The 15,949-nt window shown below is 42.0% G+C and overlaps 1 protein-coding gene across 3 annotated transcripts in view; it reads right to left on the bottom strand.

Moving 5' to 3' along the window:
- Positions 1 to 12,515, bottom strand: part of slc35f3b (solute carrier family 35 member F3b) — a 52,020-nt gene extending 39,505 nt beyond the window's left edge. For all 3 annotated transcript variants that reach the window (XM_061789504.1, XM_061789505.1, XM_061789506.1), the window contains exons 1-2: positions 12,344 to 12,515; positions 11,115 to 11,329 (exon numbers count right to left, since the gene is read on the bottom strand). In XM_061789504.1, the coding sequence (XP_061645488.1) occupies positions 11,115 to 11,329; positions 12,344 to 12,441 (313 nt within the window). In that variant the 5' untranslated portion in view covers positions 12,442 to 12,515. The remainder of the gene's footprint in view (positions 1 to 11,114; positions 11,330 to 12,343) is intronic.
- Between the last annotated feature and the right edge of the window lie 3,434 nt (positions 12,516 to 15,949).

Genomic DNA, 15,949 nt, shown 5'->3' with positions numbered 1-15,949 from the left:
ACCATTCGTACTCACAGTCATGCCTACGGGCAATTTAGAGTCTCCAATTCATGCATGTTTTTGGGATGTGGGAGGAAACCGGAGTGCCCGGAGAAAACCCACGCAGGCACGGGGAGAACATGCAAACTCCACACAGGCGGGGCCGGGGATTGAACCCAGGTCCTCAGAACTGTGAGGCTGACGCTCTAACCAGTCGGCCACCGTGCCGCCCACACACACATACAGTTACACAGTATTCAACGTAAAATTTCTAAATAAATAAATAAATACTCCATTATAGAGGCCTTCCTCTCCCCAATAAGAAGAAAAAAAGCTTTTATCTCAATTACTATAAACGCTGTCATTGACTTGGATGCAAAGCAAAAAATCCACATCTGCGAAGGCATCGAAACAGTCTTATCAGAAGAATTCAAGTGTGGAGCCTTACAATATGTTGTAAATATAAGGTACTTGCACAATATTGCAGGTGATCCTACGTTATGTGGAGTCAGCGTCATTCATGTTGATTAGCATTCCCGCGAGACTTGTGACATGTGATCACTTAGCAATGTTGTGTGCATTCCAAATAGCTACGCAACCAACATTTCATTGCATTTCTCCATCATAGTTGTACATTTTAATATAGCCTACCAGAAATATTGTTTAATATATTTCTGAGAATCCTCTCCCCAATTTCAGTTGAGTAAACAACGATGTGCCCCTATTTGGAGGAATACAGTATTCTTAAAATAGAGATTTCAATCTGGAAAAACAGACATAACTTAGTATTTTATGCTATTTAAAATTAATATAAAAGCCATACTTTAGAAAATAACAATGAAGATAAGACAATAATAATGATTGACACTGTCAGAGAGGTATTCATTAACAATACCTGTATGCTATGTGTATGTATATACATACAAGTGTAGTATGCACTGGTTTAAAATTGTACTGCATTATACAGAGAGCTGTCTAATATTAGTGTAATATGTGAATGATCTTATGTTGTTTAATGATGTAACCAAAATATTAGAAACAGCTCTAAGTATGATGCAGTGCAATTCTACACGTAACTGTAAAACGAACGCTCAACCACAATCACGAAAGAACATATTGTTCAGTTAATACTTCTGATTGTGTCAATAGAAATTGAGTATTATCATCCTTTTAAAGGGACAAATTGTCATCTCCTTACACTGTGCAAGCAGGCACAATTTTGTGGCCTGTTGCTGTATTGTATACAGTATGTAAGATGGGCTAGGAATACCACCCATATCCTCAAAACTGAAGGTTGGTACTGTATTTCTTTTACTCATTTGCTGCTAAACGGTTCCAGTCTGCAACCATGAAAACCTCACATCCACAACCACAAATTGCACGAATACCCCCAAGTTTAAGAAAAAAAGGACTGCATGTGTAGATGATCCAGAACCTCCAATTCCATTTGCATCTACGTAATATTAAATATGCAATGATGTGCAAAACCTTTGGGTATGGCATGTTCTGTATATTCTGCAAATTAGCACTACAACATGAAATAGTGTTTCAAATACGCATGCAGAAATACAGAGGCCCAGAGAAAAATACATTGATGGCAGTGCTTTTGTAATTCTCTTATTTCCTGTTTAGAGCAGAACAGTGTGAACATGGACGCATGAACATGCTGTCATGGCGACGCTGTTCATGAGGATGATGTGAGTGAGCACCAGCCTGCAACTTTTTCTCCACTATGCATGAAGAGCTTTTTCTTCCAGCCGAATGCACACCGTGACAGGTTCACATCACTGGGGAAATATAGCATAAAATTGTTGTTTTATGTACTCATTGTATCAATCTTTCTCTATGCCACTTAAAATTCTTCACTCAACGGCAACAAATAACTTACACAGACTTTTCTGTGATGTTTTTCTGGCCAAAATATTTTTACTCTTAAATGCCTCTTTTCCTTCTGTTTCAGCTTTTGATTGACAGTATTTCCCAGGATGCATTTCCACAACCCTGCACTGAGGGTACAGACTGCGGATGACAACAAAGAAAAAGTGTGAGAAGAGGGAACATCGGACATCATAGTGATGATTATTTTTCATGAATAAATATTTAATGAGTGCATCCATAGAATGAGAAGTTAGTAGAATTTTGAAAGCTAAATATGATGTACTTGTAGAAATATGTTTGTAGTCTGGTTTGCGGAAGTATGCAGCTGTGTAAATAAACTACTGCACTGATTTCCAGGCCACTAGGCAGAGTTTATAATTTCCCCATCGTAGACCAATAAAATAAAATAGACATGCTAGCCACATCGATCCATCCATTTTCTGCACCGCTTATCCTCATTAGGGCCGTGGGCGTGCTGGAGCCCATCCCACCTATCTTCGGGCGAGAGGCGGGGTACACCCCGTACTGTTCGCCAGCCAATCGCAGGGCACATACACACCCACAGTAAAGTACAGTAAATCGGGACTGAGCCCTGCTGCAAGTAGCAAAAATCCATCAGTTAGTGTTTGCTGTCACAAGGAGGCACCAGAGCACTGCTTTTCTGTCTGACAGAAGCTCCTCCCCACACTTCAACAGTGTTCCTCTGCACCAAGATGCCACAAGATGGCACCAAAGCCCTACTTTAGACAGGGCTTTGGCGCCATTTTGTGGCATTTTCAGGCCTTTCAGAAAGAGCAGAAAAAATGTGACTAGTTGAATTTTCAAATATGCTGTGGAACACTGTACTCCAAAAAATGAACTATAAAGCATTGCGTAAATTTAAATCACTTCTTTAACTAAATATACAAAATATTAAACATATTGAGGAAAGAAAGACAGTACCAACTGTTCACTGTTTTGTGCCAAAATACAGCACAACTTTTTTCACATCACCGTGAGGGTTTGAGCAGCACGGTAGCCGACTGGTTAGAGCCTCACAGTTCTGAGGACTGGGGTTCAGTCCCCGGCCCCGCCTGTGTGGAGTTTGCATGTTCCCCCCGTGCATGCGTGGGTTTTCTCCGGGCGCTGCGGTTTCCTCCCACATCCCAAAAATATGCACGGTAGGTTAAATGAAGACTCTAAATTGCCCGCAGGTGTGAATGTGAGTGCTAATGGTTGTCTGTTTATGTGTGCCTTGCAATTGGCTGGCAACCAGATCAGGGTGTACCCCGCCTCCTGCCTGATGATAGCTGGGATAGGCTCCAGCACTCCCGCGACCATTGTGAGGATAAGCGGCTCAGAAAATGGATGGATGGGTGGATGTGAGGGTTTGCACATTCTCACTGGTGATCATGTGGTTTGAAGACAGTCCAATTTTAAACACAATGCACAAATTTCTACTAAATCCTCAACAGAACATATCCACACAACTACTTTCTCTAGCTGGCTGAATTACAAGGACATTCCAATTGTCAGTCTGCCTTGTCAGGGCTGTCACTCTCAGGTTAAAATGATCATCTAAACTCTTCAACCTGGTCCTGCACTCTACGTCTCATCGAGACCAAACGCTGAGTTGAAATTAGAAGCCAACCTCATTGAATGCCTCGTCAACCTCAACATAAGAGGGGGCTATGTTTGTTATACTGGATTATAAAAACTGTTTCACTTCTGCGGCACGGTGGATGACTGGTTAGAGCGTCTGCCTCACAGTTCTGAGGACCCAGGTTCAATCCCCGGCCCCGCCTGTGTGGAGTTTGCATGTTCTCCCCGTGCCTGCATGGGTTTCCTCCAGGTTTCCATCCACATCCCAAAAGCATGCATGGTAGGTTAATTGAAAACTCTAAATTACCCGTAGGTGTGAATGTGAGTGCGAATGGCTGTTTGTTTGTATGTGATAGCTGGGATAGGCTCTGGCACGCCCGCGACCCTAGTGAAGAAAAACGGCTCAGAAAATGGATGGATGGATGGATGGATGTTTCACTTCTCAGTGGACACCTTGACGCAATAAGGACGAAACCGTTCATTGGTTTTCCATACGGCATATCTTATTTAGAGTCATGGGAAGCTGCAGCGTGGCTTCGAGGGTTTTCAACATGCATACTGTACATAGAAAATGAGGCTGAGACTGCAGGTTTTTGGAAGACAACCCCATTATTTTTTCGGTTGTGTGTGTAATCTGCTACCATGGCAACAAGAACAGCCTATTCCATCGAGTCAATTTTCATTCAAATCTGATATACCTCTGCTACACATTTCTAATGCAAATGTCACCAAGCATTAGCATACACAAAACATACCAAGTTTGATCTCTGCGAAAAGCTATTTTCGTTTCAAGGGTTTAGAACTCTCTGAATCAAGTGTAAATAAAGGATCAGCAGGAGACATCCAGAAGACATAAATCATGTGAAATTAAACGTCCCTGCCTCACAGCGGACATCCCCAGTAGTTGGAGATAAACATTTGTTTTACTAACAATATTAACAGAACCTGAAATTGCATCATGATATTCATTTGTCGCTTGATGATTTACAGCAATGTTTTCTCTGCTCCGAATTAATGATAATGCCACACAGGCAAGTTAATTCTGCGGACAGTGGAGCTTCTGTAATTGAAAACCTTCTTGTGCCGTTTTGGTCTATTTATGTCAAAGCTGACGTGATCTTTCTGAGTTGTTTGATTTAACAAAAATATTTTTTGGGGAAGCAAAACAGGAGCACCATTTTGTCAATTACCTTTTCTTTGACATCAAACCACAGAGACAAACAGAAAACAGAGCGGAGGTGTTTTGCTGTCTAATGCGTCAACGTGAGTATTTGTTGACGAAATAAGAACCTGTTAATTCAGCTTTGGCTGCATTTCTGTCTAAACCAAACTCTCATACTGTAGATAGGGACTATAAAGTGAGTCACAAAGAGTTTGGATATGCCTTTCTGCTTGAGGGAAAGTGACTCAACAGCACTTTGAATAATGAGCAGCATTGTGTGAGTGTGCACAGTGTAGGTAAAGTTCATTTTCTACATGAATTGGTTCAAAGTTCAGTTCACTGTTCCAAAATGAACTATTTCATAGTTCTTTTTTGTTTTTTCTCAATATGTTGCTGACGGGCTATTTCCCTGAACGCAACTCAGACACTCACGTGTCTGCCATGAATGGCGGCCGTGGCCGCACTAAATCGGTTGCCAAATACAGTGTTTATCCGCCGACAAATAAAGGCTCATATATAGTGTGTTCAGACGGGTTTGTCCTGAAGGTCCCGAACAAAACCTGGCACTCTCGAATGAAAATTTCATTTGAAAACCGTTCTTTGACGCCGGAATGAGCGCATTCTCAATTACGTTCATCGGGCAGAAATAAACTGAGTTCAGTTCACGTTCATACAAAATATGAACTAGTTCATGAACTCTCGTTCATTGAACAACACTAAGTGGGTAGTCACTGGACATGACTTTTTCTCTGTTTAGTCAGTTCACTCCAATAGGTTGGCGGTTAATGAAATTGCTCAGATGTACCACCCACATTGTTCAAATTGCTTTCCAAACTGTCTCCCAATTGTCTCTCATTTTCAGTGTGTGCGTCCATGTGTGTTGTAGCATGTGAGAAGTAAAATTTTCATGGTTCCCTTTTGATTGTTTAGTTGTTGGATCTGACTGTGAACATTAAAAAGTGATGGAATTAAAAAAAAAACAAAAAAAAAAACAAAGACATCAGCCAACAGCAATACATATGACGACCAATGCTATTAGTAATAGCTATATGACAGGAATCCAGGTTATTGTTATCCTCCTCCTAAGGACACACAGTATGAAAGAAAGAAATAATATTACTGTTAATATTCCGTCTTTTCCACACAACTGTTGTAATTGTGTGATAAATGACTTCGACTACAGCCTATCGAGACCAAAGGAGATGTTCCCTTTTAAAGCAGCAGTGTTAGTAGCTGTTCCACATACAGCGGCTGAAAGTATTTAACACGTCACCATTTTCCTCACTAAATATACTTCCAAAGGTGCTATTGACCTGAAAATTTCAGCAGATGTTGGAAACAACCCAAGTAATCCATACATACAAAGAAAGTAGAACAAGTAAGATCAGACTGCATGCATTGCTCTGGTGTGATTTTGGCCCATTCCTCCACACAAGCAGTCTTCAAACCGTCATGGTTCCGTGGGCTTCTTGAATGGACCTTGAGTTTCAGTTCTTTCCATAGATTTTCGATTGGATTCAAGTCAGGTGATTGGCTGGGCCATTCTAGTCCTCGAGGGTGCATGGGAGTTCGCCCAACCAGTCTACATGTGTTTTGTGGACTTGGAGAAGGCGTTCGACCGTGTTCCTCGGGGAGTCCTGTGGAGAGTGCTTCGGGAGTATGGGGTACCGAACCCCCTGATACGGGCTGTTCGGTCCCTGTACGACCGGAGTCAGAGTTTGGTCCGCATATCCGGCAGTAAGTCGGACTCGTTCCCAGTGAGGGTTGGACTCCGCCAAGGCTGCCCTTTGTCGCCGATTCTGTTCATAACTTTTATGGACAGAATTTCTAGGCGCAGCCGAGGCGTAGAGGGGGTCCGGTTTGGTGGCCTCAGTATTGCATCTCTGCTTTTTGCAGATGATGTGGTTCTGTTAGCTACATCAAGCCGTGACCTCCAACTCTCATTGGAGCAGTTCACAGCCGAGTGTGAAGCGGCTGGGATGAGAATCAGCACCTCCAAATCTGAGACCATGGTCCTCAGTCGGGAAAGGGTGGCATGCCATCTCCAGGTCGGGGATGAGATCCTGCCCCAAGTGGAGGAATTCAAGTATCTTGGGGTCTTGTTCACGAGTGAGGGAAGAATGGAACGGGAGATCGACAGGCGGATCGGTGCAGCGTCTGCAGTGATGCGGACTTTGTATCGGTCCGTTGTGGTAAAGAAAGAGCTAAGCCGAAAGGCGAAGCTCTCAATTTACCGGTCGATCTTCGTTCCTACCCTCACCTATGGTCATGAGCTGTGGGTCGTGACCGAAAGAACAAGATCCCGGATACAAGCGGCCGAAATGAGTTTCCTCCGCAGGGTGTCCGGGCTCTCCCTTAGAGATAGGGTGAGAAGCTCGGTCATCCGGGAGGATCTCAGAGTAGAGCCGCTGCTCCTCCGCATTGAGAGGAGCCAGATGAGGTGGCTGGGGCATCTGATTCGGATGCCTCCCGGACGCCTCCCTAGTGAGGTGTTCCGGGCATGTCCCACCGGGAGGAGACCCCGTGGACGACCCAGGAGACGCTGGAGAGACTACATCCTTCGGCTGGCCTGGGAACGCCTCAGGATCCCCCCGGAAGAGCTGGATGAAGTGGCTGGGGAGAGGGAAGTCTGGGCGTCCCTGCTGAAGCTACTGCCCCCGCGACCCGACCCGGATAAGCGGTAGAGAATGGATGGATGGATGGATTCTAGCAGCTTTATTTTTGTTCTTTGAAACCAATTGCGAGTTTCCTCGGCAGTATGTTTTGGATCATTATACTGCTGAAATGACCACCCTCGTTTCATTTTCATTATGCTCGTAGTCAGCAGCAGATTTTTGTCAAGAATGTACATTTCCCCATTCATCCTTCCTCCAATAATGTGAAGTTTACCAGTACCATTTTCTGAAAACCACCCCAACACTATTATGTTCCCACCTCTGAACTTCACTGTTGGTATGGTATTTTTAGGGTGATGTGCAGTGCCATTTCTCCTCCAAACGTGGTGTGCATTATGGCATCCAAACAGTAAAATTTTGCTCTAATCTGACCAGACTATATTCTCCAATATATAACTGGCTTGTCCAAATGTTGTTCAGCAAATTTTAAACAAGCTTTGACATGCTTTTTTTTTTAGCAATGGTGTCTTGCATATTGAGGGTGCATACAGCCCATGGCGGCAGAGTACAATACTCATGTTTTCCTTGTGACAACAGTAACTGCTAATTCCAGGTCTGTTTGAAGCTCTCCACAGGTCTCTTGGACAACTCTTCTGATTATTCTTTGCACTCCTCCGTCAGAAATCTTGCGAGGAGCACCTGATCGAGGCAATTTATGGTGCTATGATTGGCTTTCCACTTACGTATTATGGCCCCAACCGTGCTTACTGGATCGTTCAGAAGCTTAAATATGCACCCGTAACGAATGCCATCGTTATGTTTTTCAACAATCAGTTTTTGATGGTCTTGAGACAGCTCTCTGCTCTTACCCATCATGAGATGTGTCATGACTTACACCTTGGCAATGAAACCTTTTTGTAGGCCATCAATTAGGACTGAACAACCAGCTGATATTAATTTGCACTGACAAGGGGCTGGATTGCTGTTTGATTATTGGTAGATTTTAGGTGTTGTGTTGGCTTTCCATGCCTCTTTAACCTCCCTTTCATCATGTGTTCAATACTTTTTCCCTGTGTCATTTTGCATTTTTCCACACAACTTAATTTCTGATCTTATTTTTTCTACTTTCTTTGTATGGATTACTCGGGTTGTTCCCAACATCTGGTGAAATTTTTCAGGTCAATAGCACCTTTTGGGGTGAACCACTGGTTAGCACATCTGCCTCACAGTTCTGAGTTCTGGGTTCAAATTCTAGCCCCGCCTGTGTGGAGTTTGCATGTTCTCCACGTGCCTCCACCCCTTCTTTAAAAAGACTATTAAATCATGTTTAAAATTGCAATAAGAAAAGTAACAGAAATTGCAGTCTTTTTTAATAAATTTTTTTGCTCCCAGGCGTCCCCAAATTTAATTTGCTTTTATGCCATTGTGATGAATACAAATAGGCAGCGGTACGTATGCATTTGTTAACTGACAATGACACAGTCGGAAGCAAGACAAGAACAAGGAAGCCGATGTGTGTCTTAAAGTACATGTTTGCTCAGATAGTACACAAAAACAGAGACACAAGGCAAACACAACACATGAGGTAACCTTTTTGGTCCACCAATATTGTGGACCTCTAAAGCAGTCAATGAGTTGATATTCTCAGTGTACCATGAAGCAATTCTTGGAAAGAAAATTACTATCCATCCATCCATTTACTGAGCCGCCTATCCTCACTAGGGCGTGCTGGAGCCTATCCCAGCTATCATCGGGCACGAGGCGGGGTGCACTCTGAACTGGTTGCCAGCCAATCGCAGGGCATACATAGAAACAAACAACCATTCGCACTCACATTCACATCTAGGGGCAATTTAGAGACTTCAATTAACCTACCATACATGTGTTTGGGATGTGGGAGGAAACCAGAGTGCCCGGAGAAAACCCACGCAGGCACGGGGAGAACATGCAAACTCCACACAGGCGGGCCGGGGATTGAACCCCGGTCCACAGAACTGTGAGGCAGACGATCTAACCAGTCGGTCAACGTGCCGCCGAAAGAAAATTACTATCGAGTATATTGTTGCTCTCTTACTGGCGTAAAGAAGGAGATATACCGTGATATGTGTATGGTATTGTAGATGTTTTCTGATTAGCCTTGTGAATGTTAAAGAGGCCAATATATAAATATTTTAGTGTCCCGTGTCTTACACACAACAGCACCAATTAGAGTTAAAACATTGCAAGCCGCGGCACGGTGGACGACTGGTTAGAGCGTCAGCCTCACAGTTCTGAGGACCCGGGTTCAATCCCCGGCACCCCGCCTGTGTGGAGTTTGCATGTTCTCCCCGTGCCTGCGTGGGTTTTCTCCGGGCACTCCGGTTTCCTCCCACATCCCCAAAACATGCATGAATTGGAGACTCTAAATTGCCCGTAGGCATGACTGTGAGTGCGAATGGTTGTTTGTTTCTATGTGCCCTGCAATTGGCTGGCAACCAGTTCAGGGTGTACCCCGCCTCCTGCCCGATGACAGCTGGGATAGGCTCCAGCACGCCCGCGACCCTATTGAGGAGAAGTGGCTCAGAAAATGGATGGATGGACATTGCAAGCCAAATCCTAATAAGCGTACTAACATGAGGGCAGTGATAACAAACAACAAGGTGGAAGGCTAAACTGTGTTTCGCTGTGATGTTGCCACAGAGTAAGCAAGATGTTCTTTTATCAACCACAACTAGCCAGACCCAAAGGGGTTAAGTGCCAAGACCCCCCCACACCAAACTGATGCAAATCTCTTGAAGTGATGCAGAGATTAAAAAAGAGCAAAGATAAAAGCTGTTTAAAAAAAAAAAAAAAGAATTCAGGATTCAAAGAACCAACTGCTCAAAGCAACGTTTCAACTGTCTGATGCCTAAAGCTTCACTGAAGCAAACACTCTGCTATTTGGACCCACCTTGAGCAACTATGATGATTTAAAAAAAAAAAATTAAAGGATGAGTTGCATCAATGGATTTGATATGAATACTATCCAATTGTTCTATATTGCAACTACAACTGTGGGATTCAGTCAACATACAATATTTGAACAAAAGTATTGAGTCACTTAATTTATTAAGTAAATGACTTACTTGCTTGCTGCCTAAATGGGTTAGAGGGAAGTTTCATGCAGGATTATTCCTAACAACAACAACAAAAACAGACTGCAATGCAGTGTCTACCTACGGATACGAAGGTTTGTACAATGCAAATTGGTGAAAAGTCAATGGAGTGAGGTTCCTCATGCTAATAAAGGTACCATGTAAACATGTTTACAACTCTGACATGTACTGTATGTATGTTTGTATGCTGCTACTATGAACTGACTGACCTCCGTTATATATTTTAAATGTGAATGTGAAAGATCATTCCATACACCAATTCACCATCCCTCATGGCACGTTTCTTAGTTGTACTGTATATCTCTTTAGCATTTTACCATCAAAAGCCCTTTCTCAGTCTTGCTTTTGTTGTTTTATAGTTTGAGGTGTCACAAAAGCAAAAAGAAATATTAGCGTCAAAGTGACTCTTGTGCTAGGCATTTCTTTTCAGAATAAGCTCATTTTCACCACTTTTGGTCAGAAACTAGTGTTCCTGGTAAAACCAACACATGTTCTACTGCTGATTACTAATAATTTTTTCTCCACCCCTAATTTTCACCAATTGTGGGTGGATCTGGTACTGATCCCTCACAGTAACCAGGGGTTCACTGTAAATATTTCTCCGCCTTCTTGCTCCACTCACAACAAACATGCTCAAAGAGGTTTAACTACATCTGTAAACTCAGCTCCCTGACTTCTCAATATCCCAAAACGACTTCATGGTTCTCCAATGCCAGATGTCAACCACCCCGTGCACATGCAATGTTCCAACACTACTGGACTCACCCTTGTAGCTGGCACTCCAAGGCTGGTAGCCATAGTATCCGGTGATGCGCAATATTCGCTCCTCTATGGATGCGCTGTTGATGTCCTCAACTGAGCGGGAAAACTTAAGGTCTTCTTTGATGGCCTCGTCCACCACAAGATACTTGAGCTGTCTGAGTTGAGGGCTGATGTCCGAAAGCCTTCTGGGGCTCACTTGGGGCGACTTGCGCATCCCGCTGGGAAGAGAAGGGAGCAAAGGAGGAGGTGGTAGTGGTGATGAGACAAACTGAAAAAGGGAAAGGAATCCTGTCTATTTAAACTACTTGGTGACGAAATAAGCTGCCTCTGGTTATAAGAGTGGAGCTTAGTATTGTTGCACACACACACACACACACAGAGCCCCCGCATCTCCTCTCCTGTACAGTAGAGAAATCATCATCCTTCACTGGTCCTGCCTTGGCTCAGCCATTGTGTGAAAGACATTAAGTGTTAGTGACTGGCGTTGCAAGCATTATATTGACCTACTATGGCTGCGCAACACCTTTTCGAGGCTTATAGAAAACTAAGAATCAATCACAAGTGATTTGCAGAGATACTGATGCTATTAGTGATGGCTTCAGGCTACATAGAGGAAGTCAGTTAATTCATATTGCACAGAGTAGCTCATACATGTAATTGGCTTTTATGAAGAAGTGAGATTGGTTGTATTTCCAGCAGGTGGCATTAGACTAACACAATAATACTGTAAAATGGCCACAATATTGCACCAATTAAACTGCAAAGCATCTTGTATTTCCCAAAGAGCAATGAGTCTCTCGCTGTTATGCAACAACATTATAATAATGAAAAACAATACTGGAGACGGTTGACTGTAGTATAAATACACTATTCCATTCAAATAAAAACATGCTAAGGTCTAAAAATACATACATTGTAATTAATCCCAAATTAATGCAAAAAGGAACATACACGTGGTAGTTGCAATCTTGATACATAAACCCATTTTAATGACAAATGTTTTAGATGGAGTTTAATATTTCTATATCATATTAGCAGTTAAAAGAAGAAGAAGAAGAAGATTAGTAGTTAATACTTCTTTCCAATAATTATCGGGAATGTGCATTCTGTTGCACCTCACAATAATATCCCGGGTGCAACAGGTCCATTCAACTAGCCTAGAACTATTATAAATATAAACATTTTTTTAAAAAGCGCCATGCACGTTTAAGAAAGTAAACAAAAATGCTTACATCGGCATCAAGTTAGTCGGCGGTCCAAGGTAACACATACAGTCCCGGTGGGGCCGCTCGACCCGGTCCCACACGGCGCCCTTCCCTTCCCCGTACATCTTTGGGACCACTGCGCGGGCCTGTGCCGGTCAACAGTGGAGCAAGCTGGAGAGCGGTAACATGATGCTGCTGCTGCTTGTTACACCCGCCAACATATGCCTCCTTGACCACTTTACTACAGTACAGACTTTCTACTATGACGTGCGCACTGCAACAGCGCCATCTACAGACTTTATGATGCGAGGGGGGGGATCATGGTGGTTGGAAAATAATGCTTGTTGAAAAATACATATACAGTCATGCCAGAATGACTTGATTATTTATTTTATTTTTTTCTTGCGTTAACTATATAGTTTGTGGCTTGTGAGTTTTTCCCGTGAGAAGTGATATGAACCCTGCAAAACTTTCTTTTCAATTAAAACAATTCTTATGCAGCTCTTTTTATGGATCTCATTGGATAATGCTTATTATTGTTGCCGGTGTACATGAGTATCCATACATTATCTTCATATTTATTTCTTTAATCAACATTTAATATAACAATGTATTATTTATTTACTGTCCTCCATCCTTGGAAAGTTTTAGATATATTCTTGCAAATGCCGAAAAAAAAGGCATTTGAAGATGAAGAATAACAAAACAAAAAATTGACACACATTTTGGGGAAAGTTTTCACACACCCCCGAAATCTCACAATTGCCTCCTTACTAAATTTGTAGTTATATTCAGTTGTGGTGATACATTCCGATTCATAAATTAATGGAAATATTATCATGATTAAAATAAGGAAAGTATTACTGCTGGGTTGTTGCTTCACATCCTATTGCATTCTTTGTTTCACTTACACAGTGTACAATAGAGTATGTAAGCGAATTTACAGTATACTGTATTCCTATATATAAATTGACAAGTGAATATATGGATAGTAAGCATAAAACTCTGATTAAGAATTTATTAATTTCAATAACAAACTTATGATGCCGCATTTCAGCTGTCACAATGAGCTCTCCCTTTACAATTTTCAAACAGACACTGCGTTTCTGCAGCTCAGGTTCCATTAAATGCACGTCATCATACTCTTGGGGCGGGGGGGGGGGGGGGGGGGCATGAATGTGGAGGGGGTGGTATAATTTTTTATTAAGATGCAGACTTTTCCTTGTTCCCCATTCAATTGTGAAAAAGAAAATCAGTGAGTCACTCCGGCATCTTTTATTGCCAAATCCCACTTGAATAGTAAAAGAAGGAACGACAAGAGCCATGAACTTTTTGGAGCTCTTAACTTTTACACTAATGTGCTCTGAGGATATAAACTATTTTTCACGTTTCATAGTAGAGAACATAAAAAATTTGACTAATTTTAGTCAAGCGCATCGATCATTGTTCTTTTTACTCTAATCCAGTGGCATTTTTATATGACAAAGAAATATTTGGTGCATAAAAAATTACACCAGGTAAATTATAGTTCTCTCTTTTACTGCCTCATGTACAAGTAAATCCACACAGGCAACACAACACACAAGTCATATATAAAACATCATATGTGATATAGATCAGCAGAAATATTACTTTTCCTGGTCACATCACACATTGGCAAGGCCACTTGTTGCTGGGTAGGTTTCATGTTGGCTCAATCATAACTGCCCTATAGCAAAATAAAAAACATAATAGTCTTGTTTTTCCCAGGAATTACAAAGCATTAGTTGTAATACAATTTGAGTGATACAGAATTATCGCAGATTTGTTGACACATTCACAGAAAGTCAGGTTTTAACAGGGAAGTTTGTGATATCCAATGCCTTAAACTGTGTAACTGTCAAAATGAAAATGATCTAATTTCTTCCCTTTAGTTCTTCCTCTACAACCTCAAAAACGTTCAACCCAAAACGCTAGTCACTCCCATTATTTCTCTAATCCTATGGAGTCCAGTTTTGTACAACTTAAAGTACGGTCTCAATCTTCTCCTCATCAATATTTAAATGTATCAGCATGGAAACAGTGTGACAAGCTGCTGCTGATTGGTTGATACTTGGAGTAGTGGCACTGGGAGCCACTAAAAATATAGTGCCTACAGTATGCCGTGTGCTTAAGGGCTCATGCTTTGTGCACATTAGATTTCTAACAGTGTTTGACTCATGACATTTGCATGAGCCAATACTGTATGAGCATCTCTTGTATGTTTTGTATCTTTTGTTACAAAGAAGCTTAGTCTTTTAGTGGTCGGGGTCCCAAGAGCCTGTGAGATTTCTTGAGGCTGTATTTGTTATTCAGCTGCCATTATTGGTAAGGTTGACACACAGCTGGGGAGAAACAAGTGTGATCTCCATGGATGAGGAGGTGTGCTGATGAGATTGTGTGTGGTGGACTTGGAAAAGAACCTCAGTGGGGAGCATTGAGTGGCGTCTTATCTGCTTTACTGGCCTCGTTTCCATTCTTAGACGTACCCATTTTAGTTTTGCTGACAGTTAAAAATATATGATTAAAAGCCTGCAACTTTCTTCGCTTAGCCGTTATTAATACCCTCCTCAAATACAGAGGAACTGGCAAGTCATGCACTAGCAGCTACATAATAAATCCCACAAAATGACAGTAAAATGTGTTATATGCTGCATTTGCACGATTAACTAACTAAACTAAACTGTGTTTCTGGACTGGACTGGAGAGGAGAGGACTGAACAATTTGTGTTCATGTTGCGTTCATGGTTCTAATTAGAATAGCACAGACCTCCACCAAGGTAGAACTGGTCGCTAAAGTGAAAAAAGAAATATGAATTGCATTGGCCACATTGCAATGTGCAGCAGTTTCCGCAGTCAGCAGCCTGTGTTCTAACAAGAACGAGGAAGCAGATGCTGATAAATGGCCTTTGTTGTTAAATAATACACAGATGCTAAAGACGGATGTGGTAGGGCTGGTCTAGTCATCGTTTTTAATAGATTAATTCAACTATTGCTCCAGACAATTTTTTTATTTATTTTTGGAGGGGCAAATTATTTCTATATTTTAATATATATATATATACACACACATACACACACATATTGTCAGTGCATGTGCAGTACAGGTCCCATGATGAACGGGACTCTTCCATTGGCATTCATGGACAGGGGGAATGGTTCCATTGTGACTCAAAGAGAAAAGAGAAAAAAAAAACATTCCTCAGTGTGAGTTTTGATCCGGGCTTGTTTGGCACGTGTCACCCTCCATTGACATTTATGGAAAAACCTCTGGATAAGTGTTTTGTTGCATTAATGTGGCAGCGTCACTCGAAACTGACCATTATTTGAAAGGGCAGATATGCTCCCGTTTCTTTTGGTGTTTGAGACAAAGTACACTTTTCTTGTTATAAATGGTGTTGGTAGAGTGTTGGATAGACAAGCGCCAACAGTATGTCTGCAGCAGCCAATCACCAGCCACCCTCCGCTCTCCACTTTCCCCCCTCCCTCCGGTCCTGTCAGTTTGTCTAACATTTACATGTTCATCTGAGAATTAACTGGGCCACTGTCTTTGTCTGTGTTTTCTATTGTGTGTTTGTATCTGCAAATATGATATATTTAGTGCTGACAACATAT

The sequence above is a fragment of the Phyllopteryx taeniolatus genome, chromosome 11, assembly GCF_024500385.1.
Source record: "Phyllopteryx taeniolatus isolate TA_2022b chromosome 11, UOR_Ptae_1.2, whole genome shotgun sequence".
Classification (NCBI taxonomy): Eukaryota; Metazoa; Chordata; class Actinopteri; order Syngnathiformes; family Syngnathidae; genus Phyllopteryx; species Phyllopteryx taeniolatus.
Note: the sequence above shows the minus strand (reverse complement) of the source record. Positions and strands in the feature narration are given on the sequence as shown.